This window comes from Meleagris gallopavo, chromosome Z, assembly GCF_905368555.1.
Source record: "Meleagris gallopavo chromosome Z, MGAL_WU_HG_1.1, whole genome shotgun sequence".
Taxonomy (NCBI): Eukaryota; Metazoa; Chordata; class Aves; order Galliformes; family Phasianidae; genus Meleagris; species Meleagris gallopavo.
In genome coordinates, this window is record NC_139435.1 from 47,355,406 (window position 1) to 47,370,856 (window position 15,451).

At 45.6% G+C, this 15,451-nt stretch overlaps 2 protein-coding genes and 1 long non-coding RNA gene across 6 annotated transcripts in view; 2 read left to right on the forward strand and 1 right to left on the reverse strand.

Moving 5' to 3' along the window:
• Nucleotides 1-260: 260 nt before the first annotated feature.
• LOC146542256 (uncharacterized) lies at nucleotides 261-2,132 on the forward strand. The gene is made up of 5 exons (XM_085214083.1): nucleotides 261-312; nucleotides 584-675; nucleotides 763-864; nucleotides 1,125-1,249; nucleotides 1,430-2,132. The coding sequence occupies exons 1-5, from the start codon at nucleotides 261-263 to the stop codon at nucleotides 2,130-2,132; spliced, it is 1,074 nt and encodes a 357-aa protein (XP_085070209.1).
• A 170-nt stretch (nucleotides 2,133-2,302) lies between these two features.
• On the forward strand, nucleotides 2,303-3,316 carry LOC146542257 (uncharacterized; the record flags this gene model as incomplete). Its single annotated transcript, XM_085213609.1, has 1 exon — nucleotides 2,303-3,316. A coding segment is annotated over one exon (1,014 nt), but the record flags the coding sequence as incomplete, so codon positions are not given.
• Nucleotides 3,317-6,963: 3,647 nt separating this feature from the next.
• Nucleotides 6,964-15,451, reverse strand: part of LOC116217548 (uncharacterized) — a 135,373-nt gene continuing 126,885 nt past the window's right edge. For 2 of the 4 annotated variants that reach the window (XR_014880486.1, XR_014880483.1), the window contains 3 exons: nucleotides 14,535-14,604; nucleotides 13,227-13,271; nucleotides 6,964-11,795 (listed from right to left, as the gene is read on the reverse strand). This is a non-coding gene — a long non-coding RNA (uncharacterized LOC116217548). The remainder of the gene's footprint in view (nucleotides 11,796-13,226; nucleotides 13,272-14,534; nucleotides 14,605-15,451) is intronic. The other 2 variants (XR_014880485.1, XR_014880484.1) reach the window with 1 other exon arrangement.

The window sequence follows — 15,451 nt, forward strand, 5'->3', positions numbered from 1 at the left end:
CTTGCTCCCTGCTGATGGCAGCACCGGGCTCCTCACCCTGCGCTGCCCACAGGAGCCGCCGCCCTCCCGCATGGGTGCCGCGCCCTCAGCCCTCAGTGAGGGGGCGACCGTGATGTCACCGTGATGTCACAGTGGTGGCCATTGTGACCCGCGGGGCTGGGAGCAGAGCAAAGGCTGCCGGGCTGGGGCTGTGCTCATTGCGGCCTGGTGAGGCGCGGAGAGAGGAGGGACTCTCTTGACTCTCTTGTTTCTCGCCGTCAATGCCGATCATGTCCGAACAGAAGGAGGAGGCCCCCAACTCTGGGGAACCAGGTGAGAGCCCCGTGTCCCTGCGTGCGGCTCCCCACTGCCGGGCAGAGAGCAGCTGGGGGTCTGCCTGCGGCTGGGAGGGGTGGGAGGGGCGGGCAGGGGCTCCCCAGCGCCGCGGGCAGGCAGGGCCCCTCTGCTCCTTGGCCAGGGGGCGAGCTTGGGCTCCGGCTGCCCGCTCGTGCTGCTGGGCCTCTGCAATGCCCTCCACCCCCTCCAGCCCTGACCCCGCCAGGTGCTCACCACTGCTCACGGTTGCTCTCTCCTTCCTCTCCAGTGTGCGTGCTGTGCCGCAGGGCACAGGTCAACCCGGACATCTGCGGGCGGACATTTGCCAACAGTGGGCTCTGTGCCCACGAATTCTGCTTGGTGAGTTCCCTCAAGGGCTAGGGCTCCTGCCAGGGACGTTCCCTTCCTTGCTGGCCTCACGAGATCCCGCTCTTTTCTCTCCTACAGTTCTTTGCCGATGGCCTTTTGGAGTGGAGATGCCCAATGGGGGGAATTTTTGGCTTCTCCATTGGTGCCGTCCAGCGCACCATCCAGCAGGCAGACCAGAAGGTGAGGACGTGAACGGAACGGGGAGCTTGGTGCCGGCAGAGGCTTGCACCAAAGTTTTGCCTGGGCCTATAGAAAGCGATCGCGGCCCTTCCAACCGGCTCCGGGACAGAGTCCCACCACAGCAGACGAGCCTCATCTGCCAGGCCGCTCCGCAGAGTGTGAGGCAGCGGTGCCCACACCCTGCGCCCTGCCTGGAGAAGTGGGGCCAGGCGCGGAGGCCCCGAGCCCACCGCTGACGGGAACCGCTCTGCTCTTTTCAGCACTGCTTTGTCTGCGGCGGGAGGGGAGCTACCATCAGCTGCGCGGAGACAGGCTGTGAGCGCAGCTTCCATCTGCCCTGCACCGAGGACGGGCAGTGCATCACCCAATACTTTGGGCAGCACAGGTAAGGGCTGTCAGCAGCAGCCAAGCTGCCGTTCCTCCCTGTCCCTCCCAGGGAGGAACCCGCAGCGACACCTCCCAGCATCCTGCCAGAGCCAGAGCCCAGGCCTGGCGCTCTTTCCTGGTCCTCTGCGCTCCTCACAGCACTTCTCACCACGCCCGTCCCTTCTGTCCTCCTGTGCAGGTCCTTCTGCTGGGAGCATCGCCCTCAGCAGGCAGCGGAGGCAGCTCCGTCGCAGAACACCGTCTGCGTCATCTGCCTGGAGCCCGTGGGGGACAGCACGTCCTACCACACCATGGTGTGCCCCGTGTGCAAACAGGCCTGGTTCCACCGGGCCTGCATCAGGGTAGGAGCCCTCCCCTCGCCCCGCGGGCACGGCTGGTGCTCAGCAGCAGCCAGCCCCGCTCACGCTCATGCTCACGCTTGTGCTTCTCCCGTAGAAACACGCCCTGCACGCTGCCACCATGCGTTTCTTCTGCCCCGTCTGCGGAGGCAAAAGGCGATTTCGATCCCAAATGACCACGCTGGGGATCCAAATTCCAATCAGGTTGGTGTCCTTCTGCCCGGCTCTGCAGACGCTCAGGCACAGGTGCTGTGCCTGCCCACGAACTGCCCCGGCAGGCCCAGCCCCTTGCCATCCTGCAAGCATCGGTCTCAGCTTCACGGAGCAGCTGGGAATGAGCTCAAGGGGGATGAACGGGGGTGCCCTGGATCTGCCTCACACCTGGGGCACCGGGGACTCATCTCGTTCCCTCTCTTCTCTGGCAGGCGACCATCTTGGTGGGACGACGCAGCATACCAGTCGCTGCGAGAAAGGCACAGGCGCTGCGATGCCAGCATGTGCCTTTACCGAGGAGGCAGGGAGAGGGCACAGGAAAAGGGGTGAGTGACCTCCGCAGTCCTCTGGGGCTCTGCGAGGGATCTCAGCCTCACCATAAGCTGGGGAGAGCAAGGGCTGAGCACCAGAGCCGTGCCGGCTGCTCCCTGCCTTGGCTTGCTTTGTCCTCACAGCCACAACCTGTTTGCTTCCGCAGGCTCTGGCAGCTGCTGCTCTGCAGGTCCTGTGGCTCAGAAGGCACGCACTGGTGCTGCTCCTTCTGGGCCATGCGCGGAAACGGCTGGGAGTGCGACACCTGCGCTGGTGCGGGCACCGGTAAGAGGCAAAGAGCCGTGTGCCGCGGGACTGGGGCCAGGCAAGGCCTGGCAGCGGGTGCTCAGGGCAGCCTTGCCACGGTCTCTCTGCCCCATGAGGGATGGCAGCCTGTCCTGCCGTGGGGATGCATCCTGCTGACCTTCTTGTCTCTCCTTACAGCATCCCGCCCCAACTCCGATCCTGCCAGCCCCAGCACTTCCTGCCAAATGGTACAGGGGCCATCCCACAGCTTTCCGGCGCCTGGAAACACCAGTTCTGGCCCCACCAGCCAGGAAGCAACAGGCCCATCCTGCAGCTCCCAGCTGCCCGAGCTCAGTGTGCAGCCCAGAGTGCCTGCAACAGAGCAGAGGGCAACCCACCCAAGCCCATCTGAGGAGCAGGACACCCCTCAGCAGCGCCGAGGACGTGGTGGGAGGAGACGGGCACCAGCTGCAGGTGCTGAGACCGGCGCCCAGAGCCCCAGCAGACGGGGGACCGCACGGTCCTCCAGAACCTCCTCGGCACCTGCGCCCACACAGCGTGCCAGGCAGCGGGGGACCGGCCGCACAAGAAGCCGCTCCCCGCTGCAAGGTCGGGCCTCAGGCTCCCACAGTCAGCCCCGAAGGCGTCATGCTGGGAGCCATACAACAACAGCCCAAGGTGCTCCACGCAGCACCCGCACCTCGGCCACACCAGCAGCACCGAGGTCCTCGAGGGCTTCCCCTCTGCCTGCACGCACCAGACAATCCAGGCAACGAGGGCGGGCCCGCACTCGAAGCCGATCCCCAGTGGGGCGTCGCGCTTCAACTTCCCGCAGCCGGCCCCGACGAGACCGTGGCAGCCGGTCCAGGCAGCGGGGGCCAGCCCGGGCACGAAGCCGCTCCCGGGCAAACCATCAGGGAAGGCGTCCCCACAGCCAGTCCCGAAGACGGCGCTGATGCCGCCGCGTCCCATCCCCACGTGACGGCTGTGGTCCCAAGCGGCAAAGAAAATCAACCTTGAAAAGAGTCCACCTATGCTGCCTTCATCCTTCGGTGGACCAGCCCAGACACAAAGCCACTCCCGGTTCCAGCATCAGAGAAGACATCCCCACAACCAGTCCCAAAGACAGCGCGGAATCAGCCATGTCCCATCCTGGCGTGATGGTTGTGGTTCCAAGTGGCAAAAAAAATAAACCTTAAATATACTTCCCACATGTTGGCTTCAGTCTTCTCTGCTTGTCCTGTGGTGGGCAGTGTTAGGAGCTGAGACCACGGGGTTGTCTTCTCCCCAGCACCTTCCCAGAGGTTGCCGTGGACTTATCCTTACATCTATCTGTGTCTGTGACGGGGGACAGCATGCCCGCAGGCCCAATGGCCTGGAAAAAAGGGGGCGGGGACGGAGGCGGATTGACGGTTTATAGGCCAGTTCAGCCCGTTTCTGTGACTAACGGGCACGGGGGACCCACAGACCCACATCCTGGGAAAGGGGAAACGGGAGAAGGCTGGAAGGGTAGGGAAATGGGAAATGGGCCTAAGAACAAAACAGCGACAGCGATCTGAGGAGAAAAGTCAATTTCCTAAATATGGTTTTGGAATGCAAGATAACACAATCTAATACTTCACATAATCTTTGACTGCCGAGGTTAGCTGCCTCAGAGCCGTCCCGGACAGAATTGCAGCGACTCATTGCAGGGTACGGGGGGGTTTTGGTCAGTTCCTTTACCAGGGGAACCCCGAGCCAACAGAGCAGCCCAACGGTTCTCGGGAGAGTGGCTGATATGGTGTCAGCATTGCCAGGGTAATGGAACTGCATCCACGCCCCTTGCCTTAGGAGAAGCTTATGGGAGGGCCTCAATGCATGGCTGCCCGCCAGGTGCAGTGAGGAGAAGGCAGCACGTGCGCAGCAGCCACAGCATACTGCAGCAGCAGGTGTGGTAGCTTGTGCAGGACGGCGCAGAAGTACTGTCCCTCCTAGCTCCGGAGACCAGCTTACCTACTGGCAGTAGGTACTGTCTCTCCAAGACCACGGATTTACCACGGCCTCCACCAGGCAATGAGCGTGCCCCGCAAAGACTGTGGTGACCCAGATGGATGCCATGCCCAAGAATGTGGCTGTTCAGGCCTCCGGCTGCAGGGAGTGCCTGAGCCTGCTGATGCCGGGGAGTGTGAGGGTGAGCAGGTGGAAGACTGGAAGACCTGCTCAGCATGGTGGCAGAGCTCAAGGAGGAGGTGCAGAGGTTAAGGACCATCAGGGAGCGAGAGCAAGAGATTGACTGGTGGAGTAATTCCCAGGCATGCCTGAGAGGAAGGCGCCAGGGAGACACCTCCCAGAAAGTGGGGGATGGACCCCATGTCCTGTCACTGTCGGGCAGAGAGCGGGGTCCTGAGAGGCAGGGAGAACTGCAAGACAGTCCCAGCTCGGCATCGTGGGCGAGGCACTGTAAATTGAAGGGGATGTGAGAGAGGAGGCCCAGGAAGCTTTGCCTAAGACAGTGCCAAGGGCGAGGCAGTAGACTCTGCGTCTCCAGACTGCCTCTGCTAAGACAGACAGAAGGGTTATTGTTGGTGATTCCCTCCTCATGGGAACGGAAGGCCCCATATGTACACCGGACCCGACTGACCCACGGAGGTGTGCCGCCTCCTTGGGGCCCAGGTCCAGGACACAGCTAGAAAACTCCCAGATCTGGTTCATCCCTCTGATTGCTACCCATTACTGATAGGTCAGGCAAGCAGCCATGAAGTAGCTCAAAGAAGCCTGCAAACCTTCAAAAAAGACTTCAGGGCTTTAGGGCGGTTGGTCGCGGGAGTGGAGCACAGCTGATATTTGCTTCTATCCTTTCTGGGTGGTGAGGGACACGGAGTGGGATAAGCGGCTGAGAGGCTGGTGCCGCCACAGGGACTTTGGGCTTTTCGACCATGGGGCGATTTACTCAGCACCCGGTCTAATGGCTGCAGGCCTGTGTCATTTGTCTCTAAGAAGGAAATGGACCCTAGCCCAAGAGCTAGCGGGGCTCATTGAGAGGGCTTGCAACTAGGTAGGAAGCGGGAAGGGGATGCAGTGAGGCTCGCTAGGGTAGAGCAAGTAGTCTGGAGTTTTATACCAGGTCCGATGGGGGAAGAGAGCCAAGTGAGGCAGGACAAAGGAACACTTAGGATTGCTGTCGCGCCAGGAGATTGCGGGGAAAAACCTCCAAACTGTCCCGTAGGATGCGGTAGGATCTTCTGGGAACTCCACAGAGGAGGTAATTTTGCCGACTCCCTGTCCAAAACCTTCTCATGTCCCTCTAGGAAGCAGTGGGGGAGAACTTCAAACTTCTTTTGGAGGTTTGATGGAGGGCTTTTTAGAAAGGTAGTGTGCCAGAAAGCCCAGCTGAAGTGCCTCTCCACCAATGCACGCAGCATGGGAAATAAGCAGGAGGAGCTGGAAGCCATGATGTGCTTGGAAAATAACGATCTGGTTGCTATCAGGGAAACGTGGTGGGACGAATCTCACGACTGGCGTACTGTGATTCAGGGCTACAGGCTCTTCAGAAGGGATAGACAGCGTAGGAGGGGAGGGGGTGTTGTCCTCTACGTTAGGAAGTGGACAGACTGCGAAGAGCTGTGTCTGAGTAACAGCCATGACCAGGCTGAGAGCTGTCATGGAGTTATCTCCCGATCTGTGTTTGTGACAGGGGCTGCAGCCCCCCCCAAAAAAAGGGGGAAAGGATAAAAAAGAAAGTGTTGAAGGTTTACGGCCGCTCGGCCCGGCCTCGTGGCTAATGAGGCAGCAGACTTGCGGGCAAGGGTAGGGAGATAGTAGATGGGCCTAACAGAGAAAAAAACCAGAGCAACCAGAATGATCTGACAAAGAACATTAGTTTGCTAAATCCAATAAAATCAAACACAATGAGAGTGTCCAAAGCTGAAGCCTTACGCTATAGACTGCAGAGGGAACCACGTGCTTCTCTGCTGCAAAACCGAGAGAATTTTTGCTGTTTTCCACAGTGATTCTTAGCTAACATTGTTCTTTCCAGTCTCATTTTCTATCTGAATCTATCTGCTGAATTTTCAGTACAGCCATACATCATGACCTATCCGATTATACTGCCTTTTCTTGCTTAGCAACTGCTTGCAGAGCCGGGGAGACATCAAGGCATCTTGTATGTTTTCTTGTGCAGCAGAGAGGAAATATAGCACTCGGGTGAAAAAATAGAAACAAACTCTGCAACAAATTTACCATTCTCAATTAAAATCAAGATTCTTCTGGAATTGAAGTGCTTTTCTCACTCATCTCACTGATGCCGATAGGAAGGAATGCAGTAGATATGCTGCTCTGTCACACAACTAATCAATCTTCTTAAGCGCATAGCCCTTCCTGGTAGCTGCACCAGCACTGGTAAAACTGCTGACTGGAAAAAAATATATACATCTTGTAATAAATACAGTCTATCAAATACACATTCATCTGTCAGATTCTACTACAGAGAATGAATTTTGAACATGAACTACTTTCAAGAAAGCAGGTTTTGGTATTCATACATACTTGCTTGCCAGAGGATTGGAGAAATAGAGAGGAGATATAATTCATTCTGTTGTTTATTAAGGAAAGTTACCGTGCTCTCGTGCTAGTAAGTAATACTAGTTATTAGTGCTGCAATTTCATATTCTGACTTACACTGTAGACATCTTGCTTGCCATTAGCCTATCTGTGAAGCATTTCCTTCCTTTGTAAATGACTAAAGGTTTGTTCTTGATAATATACATTTGACAGCAAAACATTATGCAAGTAAGATTTTGTGCTTCTGTGTCTTTTACTCAGTCATTTTTTCAGACTTAGATACCATAGGGAAATTTTTAAGATCTTGAAAGCTTCCTTCAAATATAATTAATCAGAAAGACATTTTGCTGACTGAAAGTTTAAGGTTCTTCTTTTAAAGGTTACTGAATCATCAGAGAAATTTACAATATACTTGCTACAAGATGTAGGCTTACAAGTAATGAAAATCTACTTGAACCCTCATTGCATTTGTGTTTCTGTGCATGTCCTTCACTTATTCTGAGGAATCTTGGGCTGTGGTGTAACCAGGTTTTGAACACTTTCCCATGACGCTCCATTCTCAGAGACAGGTAGTCAGACAGCACAGCAGTCTACAGAGTTCAGACAGCACAGCACATTTAGAATGTCCTATCCTAAAAGTCAGATTTTAGGATTTTTAACATAAAATCTGTAAGTTGGATTTTACTTAGTAAAAAATAAGAAGATAATATTCATAGATTTCTTTCAAATTGATGTTCATTCAATAATGTTGCTCTACTAATCTTGCTAGCAGAAGTGTGAGTTGTTATATGGAAACATCACATAGAAGAAAGCCATCATAAAATAAGACATTTAAATTCTATCTTGTTTCTCTATTTAGCAGCTACACAGTTGTCCTGATTTAAGCTGGGACAGAGTTTATTTCCATCAGTGTCTGGCATGATGCTATGTTTTGGCTTTAGGAGAGAAACAGTGCTGATAACACATCAATGATTTAGCTGTGCTGAGCAGTGCTGCACAGAGCCAAGGACATTTCAGTTTCTCAGCTTCTCGTACTGATCTGCTAGAGATGGGGCTTGGGGAGCATAAGGAGCTGGGAGGGAACAGAACACAAACATATTATTATTGTTACTGCTACTTCTCTCTTCCTTTTCTGATTTATTCAATAGCTTTTATCTCAATCCCCAAGTTCTACCCTTTTTTTTCTCCAATTTTCTCTCCTATTCAGTGAAATGCAGGAAAGTGAACAAAAAGTGATATATAGATTAACTGCCTGCTGAATTAAACCACAAAAACAGTTCTTTGCCATATTCAATTAGTATATTAAAATATAATTCATATTCAGAACTGTTGGTAAAACTTATCTTGACAAGTTTTACCACAATACCAAATCTATATTACTGCAATTTAATACTATGTATTGTTAACCAATAATAATACAAAGTAACAAAACAATGCCAATTTATTTTACCCCTAGTCAATAAGCAAGGTCACCGAAACATTCTGGCACAATAGGACAGCTAGAAAGGTATCAACATTGCAGTTCCCTTCTGTAAAGGAATGATTTTAAGTCCAGATTTCCCATGCTCTACAGAAAGGTTTGAGCTCATACCCATGAGGCAAAATGCCTTACATCTTCTTCCAAAAGAAGATTATCATTTCTGAGAAGATATAACTAAACTTCCTAAAATTTACACATTTTGGAATGTATATTTGTATGCTAGCCTTATTTTTATAACAGTAGCTGTCATGTTCTGAGTAATGTATTTCTGCTTCCTTTTTTTGCCTAATATTTCATTAGCATACATATCAGATTTGCTAAACGGTTTCACCAGGTTTTGGAAAGAGCACCGTGGCAATGGAGTGAGTAAGTAGCTTATGTATTTAAATGAACCAAATCAGAATAAAACAGCTGTCAGTAATAAAGGAAGAATAGGTAAGTGATAGAAATGTGATTTATTTTATTCCTGTAGACTTAATGCAAACTAGCAAATAAATGCAATACTCATTTTATGTGTTGGCTTTAATTCATGGACTACCAAATATTAACAAAGATTTGTTTCGGGCATGGTGTTCAAACATCATTCTAGCAAATACTGTTTTCTCCAGTTTTCTCTTAAGTGCTTTACTGTAGTCTTACCGGGGTGAATCTACCCAGAAATCCAAAAACTTTTTTGAAGTCTGAGACCTTAAAAAGGTCTTGAAGAAAAAAATACACATATGAAAAGAATCAAAATTCTCTCCTTCTCAAATTTGAACATTTAAATGTCACAAAATTTTTCCTTATCCCCGTAGAATAAATTCTAAGTACTCCAGTGGATGCAAATGTTTAAGAAAACTGTAATGAGAGGAATGGAGAAGTTTCTCTGACTTCTCAGGAGCTTTGAAATACAAAAGCTTTAAACAAAATTAACATGTGGAAAATTTCTTTGAAGAAGATGGAAAAAAGCATGCTCTCCTGCTCATAATAAATTGGTCCAGAGGTTCTTTTTAATCATTTGTTGTTGTTTGCTTTTAAACCATTGTACAATGGCATGAATAAAAGCAGAAATGTTCTAAAGGGTTATTATTGTTTGGTGCAGAAATCAATGGAATTAAATCTAATCATCATTGTAAGCTGTTTCTTCTCTTGATAAGAATTCAGAAAATTAAATATTTAATTAAAACTATGTGCATTTCTTGAAAAATCAGGGAAGGATAATAACTTCTCCATGATTATTAACACTGTTGAGGAGCATTTGGGGCAACATTTTAATGACTAACTGATTACTATATTTGATCTCTCTTTTCTTTTTAATTTTGTCTTGCCAGAGGAAAGAGATTTGCATTTTTGCTTCCTGCAATAGTCCATTTTTAATTTGCTTACAATTTAACATAAACTATAAATTTAGTCTTAAGTGTGAACTAATGACTTTATCATTCAAAAAGGGCCATATGTCATTTATAAAATAAGGATATTTCAAGAATTAAAGATGACTAACGTAAAAAAGAGTGGACTGAAGTGTGCCACAAGAGAGAAGTAATGCAATCACGGCCTGACAACCACAACTGAATATTTAGTATGGCAATCATTAAATTTAGGTTGCAGACATTTCTATGCATTTCATTTAATTTGCTTGCACTACTGTGAATATAAGCAAACTTAAAAATTTGGACAGAAAGTGCATCAATTTGACTTCCTGGTTTTCTGAGCAAATGATGAGATTAAGAAACCATAAAAAGATCTTATTAGGTGTATTCTTTGCAACTATAAGGAATTATGGTTATCTGTGGGTTGTCACACCTTCAAGATCATTTCCAATTGTTTCATGCATAATTTAATTTCTATGTATTCACCAGCATATTTCAGAAAGGTCTACAGTGATAACTGCTAACAGAGATAAGCTTTACTGCAGTCTTTTCTTCCTGCACAGAATTTGATTCTTCTTTTCCACCTAAGTAAGGTTGTACACCACTTTTTTATGGGAAGATTCTTTTTTCTGACTTAACGCTGAAAACTGTGCAGCTTAGCAGTCCCACAGAACATCACTGCCATAAAGCAGTGTACATAGTAATGAGTTCCAGAGCTGCATTCAACCACTTGAATTTGGAGCTGCAAGAATCTGTTGAAATAAATGCAGTTTTGAACAACCACCAAAGTCTACCTTCTATGACGAACACAAACGCACTCACTTTTGATAGCTCCTAAAAGAGAGAACTGTCCCAGGGCCTTGTAAACTGACATAATCCTGTATGGAAATGTTTTGTTTTTGTTAATATTGACCATTTACTTAGCATTCAGTGATGTGAGTTTTGCAGCCAGAGACCATGTAGAAGGATATAAGAAAGAACAGAAAAAATCAAACTCAAAACTCTAGAGAATAAAGACTACTTTCACTTTTTTTATACGTAGTTTGCTTACAGTTGAACTTAGAATTTTAGAAGTACTTTGTAATGTGCACACATACTTCTTTGCTTTGTAAGAAAATGGAAAAGCATTCTCAAACTTTAGATTCTAAGCAAGAGGATTCCTTTTGACTTTGTACCAATATGATATAATAATAAAAGAGAGAAATGTGAAACATTATTCTTACAAAGGCACCAGAATTTAGATGCTGCTGTAAGTCATATAGGAGACATATTCCTTCCTAAAGGACAATAACTTTCACATTGAGAGAAATTAAGAATATCTTCAAGCTGTAAAGAACAAGTTGGTAGATATGTTAAAGCATATAGCCATGTACAGGTAGCAGATCTAATTTTCTAGTACAGGAAATTAAAACTCAAATAGCTCTCAAAGCATGTCTCAGATGTCACTCTATGGTGAGAGTCTAAGATTAAGTTTCTGAGTTCAGGCATGAAACATAAGTATGCTAGCTATCTGTATGGTCACATTCCTTTGTATTTCATTGCTCACAATGAGAGAATATTACCAAACACAGCAAGCAAATTTTCTGTCATTTGTTGTTTTTTTGTGTCAATGCGCATTTTTTTTTTATCTTTTTTTTAATTTATGATCTTTCTAGCTCAATCATGTTCAATCCATGGCTATGGGCCGCCTGCAGCCACTCCTGCCCCACACTACCATGCCAGTGGCACTGCTATACCAAGCAGCCCAGTCTGGCCATGGGTGTGCATCCATGGCTCACAACAGCCACACAGCAGAGTGACATCAGCACTGCCCAGGCTGAAACAGGGGCACAGAATGGGATTTTTGATTAAATTTTAGTCTGGAATAAAAAAAGATTTAAAATTACATTTTTAATGAGGGCTGCTCTAAAAGAAATATCTCCTGTTTTACAGTGTCGGTCCATACCATCGGAGGCAGATGCTGGTGGTAAGGCAGTAGAGGCTGAATCTTCACACCATTTCATTTTGTTGCTGAGTGGACAGATGGCAGCAGAGGGGCAGTCTGATGGAAAGGAATCCGATGTGGAACTGAGTATGAAGAAAAGGCATGTCACTAAATTCCTCCATGTGGAAACAATGGCACCCACTAACATGCATTGACACTTGCTGAATGCCCAAGCAGACCAAACAGTGGATGTAAGCACAGTGAGATGGTGGACTGTATATTTCAGTGATGGTAATGGTGACAGTCACCATTCGCTGTTGCAGACTGTTCTGAACACAGCATACAGGCTCTTGTTCACCACTGGCAAAAATGCACAGCTAATGATGATGACTGTGTCGAAAAAGAGTGTTTTGTAGCTTAGAATTTGCTCCGCCAAATGGTGCTATTGTAGTCTTTGTATTTGTTATTGCTTTCAAGGAAATAATTAGGAGACATTACTTCTGGAGCAGCCTTCATAGATGTTGCTCAAGACAATTTTTCTTCACTCAATGTGGTCCAAGCAAGCCAAAACACTGGACATCCAAGTTTTAGGTACTGCTCAGTAGGTTAGCCATAGATTTAACCATTTAATAGGACAAGCTCTGTCAGTTTCATTGTTTCATTCCTAGGAAATTCTATGATTGTGTCACCTTTCCTAAGAGAAAGTAGACAAGCAGAATAGCAATATGACAGTTAATTGAATATCAACCTCTATAAACAAGAGCACATGAGTGTTGACTAGAAAAAAAATTTTGAAAGTAATTACAAAAGGGAAACAATCCTACAATTTGCATGTTTGCAGAAAGATTTGTCAGGATCTGGTGTTCAGCTCTGTGTTAGGCAATGAATACTGTCAGCAGGTCTCCTCATTATGATGCCTTCAGTTCAAAATTTAATGCCCCTTCAGCAGCTTTCTTTACACAAATGTATGATTTCCCAGGCTCAACACAAAGAAAACCAAGTGAGATGTAATGGGCTGTGATATAAATAAAAGCCAACAATACATGAGATAATGATCTCTCCAGATGTCGTGAATCAATTGTATACTAAAATACAGCTTCACTTAGAGCAGATGATATGTTGGACTTTGAAATAAGGAAGTAAGCATAATATATAGTGGAGAGGAAAAGTTAGGTAAATATCTAACTTTGAAACATAAAATTAATTTCTGTTGTGTTCTCAAACTGTTCGTTTTGTATAAACATTCTAACCAATACTCTTCCTGCTATATTGATCAGAGTCAAAAATGACAAATAGTTAATCTGAAAAAGATTATATTCATAGCAAATAATTTCAAATCCTGACAAGACTGCTGCTTCAATAAGAATTTGATTCCAGCAGTTACATTTGTCTCGTAAGCTAATGAAAGCAAATGATCTCTGCTGTGAGAGGGATTCTCACATGGGTTGAGCGTTGATCTAACTTTGAAATTACAAACTGAAATTAATTTCAGCAGTAAGCATACTCTCAATTGAATCTTTAATCAAAAACAGCCAACATAACTTCAGTTTTTATTAACAAAAGCTGATAATTACCTGAAGATACAGAATGCAGCAGAGACACCTTCTATTTTGCAGTACCTAATTTGAAATAATCAGATAGGAGAAACCATAAGTACTTATAGACTAGTAAGAGGCAGAAAAATCTACATTCAATCTTTTTAAAATTATCTTCTTAACGTAGAAACAAGTAAGCAAATAAATAAATGTAACTCCAAGTAGTAGCTCCAAATGTATATATATATATACATTGATGCTTGATATATATATATAAACTTTATATACAATACATTTTTCAGAACACATTTCTCCTTATTCTCTAGTAGGGGTATTTTAGCTAGTACAGGGACAAGATTCACACCCTGAACCAATGTGGGTAAGTTTGGAGGTTTCAAAATTTTTACTGTTCGGAACCAAGAGATTCAAAATAATGTATTGACCCTACACACCTTCATATTCAATTTACCAAAAAGTGTAAGAAAATACACTCTAATCTACTTGAATTTCATTAGGTTTACTCATTTTTCACCTAACATTTTATAGTGTAAGTTACACTTGCTTTTTCTGGTGAAATGACATTACCACATATATGTATATACACACATATAGTGTAATATAGTATAACATAACATAGAATTACAGAATGGCTTGAGTTGGGTATTCCAATCCCCTTGCCACGGGCAGAGTTGTTAACTGCAAGATCAAGCACCAATTCAGACTGCCCAGTGCCCCATCCAACCTTGGCCTTGAACACCTTCAGGGATGGGACACCCACAGCTTCTCTGGACAGCCTGTGCAACAGCCTCACTACTCTCTGAATAAATTATTTCTTCCTAACATCTAGTGTTATCTTCCCTCTTTTATTTTAAAACCATTTCCCCTTGTCCTATCACTATGTACCGATTCAAGAAGTTGATTTCCCTTCTAAGTGGTCCATAATACAGTTTTATTAGTTAGAAAACTAACATAATTTGGATTATTCACTTTTTTATCTGTCTTCTTTGCAGCATAAGAATGATAAAATATTGAAAACATTTCATTCAGTGAATTAAAAGCTCAGAATATTGTGTGATAAATATTAGCCTGAGACACAGAGCACAAGATTATTAAGAAAACAATTTGTTTTTTTAAATCATTAATTTATAAATACATGCATTTAATAATAATATCAGATAGATGTGAAAATTAACTTTGAAGAAGATAAGAAAATGAAGATATTGTTTTCCCCTTTGTTTTAATTATATGTAGCAGAAGAATTGGCTTTTATTTCTATCCTTGTATAAAACATACCATTAAAATAACAGATCTGAGTTTAAGGAAATTTTTCTGGTAATAAGTCGATACCTCTCCAAAAGTCAGGTGAAAGCCATGAAAGAAGAATTTGATTTCCCCCTAGATTTCAGTATTTCTGAGCCTGTAAATACAGAAGCTGAAGGTTAAAGCTGGTGAGATGCTTAATTTGTAGTTTCCAAACAGTTATTCAGAAGCATGGTCTAGTGTTGCAGCTTACACAATTATAGGAGTAGCTCTTTTAGAGGTATTACATCATTGCTAAATTAGATCATTTAGATTTGGCAATCCAAATCAGTGCATTGAGGGCCATAAGACAACAACGTACACTACTTACAGTATCACCTAACTCCATCTTATAAAAATATAGAGAGAATATTCTAGTTAATCTATTCTCTTCCAGTTTAAAGCCATTTCCCCTTTTTTTGTCGCTACCTTCCCATGAGGAAAAGTCCCTCCCTAGCTTTTCTGTAGGCCCTCAACAAGTATTAGAAGGCAGCTATAAGGTCTCCCTGGAGCCCTCTCTTCTCCAGGCTGAAAAGACCCAGCTCTCTCAGCCTGTCCTCATAGAGGAGGTGCTCCAGACGTCTGATCGTCTTCATGGACCTCCTCTGGATGCACAACAGCTCCATGTCCTTCTTGTGTTGGAGGCCCAGAACAGAATGCAGTACTTTCGATGAGGACCAAAATCATACTGTTAGCTTCCATCATCCAGAATTTAAACAAGTACTAACAAATTAACAGCAAACAGCCCTTCAGCAAAAGTGTAAACTCATTTATGAATAGTTTTAAAGACAGTTTTTCAGAGAATCTTGGAACAGATAAAGTTGAAAGAGACTCTGGAGATTTTCTAGTAAAAGTTTCCTGCGCAGAGTCATTGCAACTTAAGCAGTTTGTTCATGACCTTGTCTATGCAGATTCTGAATATATCCAAGAACGGGGAATTTGTGGAGAGATTTTGTATAGTGTTC

Excerpts from the sequence above, each read along its gene's own strand:
- LOC146542256 (XM_085214083.1), top strand. The coding sequence starts at position 261 with ATGCCGATCATGTCCGAACAGAAGGAGGAGGCCCCCAACTCTGGGGAA. Across the intron at positions 865-1,124 it reads TCCAGCAGGCAGACCAGAAG|CACTGCTTTGTCTGCGGCGG; the intron begins GTGAGGACGTGA and ends TGCTCTTTTCAG. Across the intron at positions 1,250-1,429 it reads CAATACTTTGGGCAGCACAG|GTCCTTCTGCTGGGAGCATC; the intron begins GTAAGGGCTGTC and ends CCTCCTGTGCAG.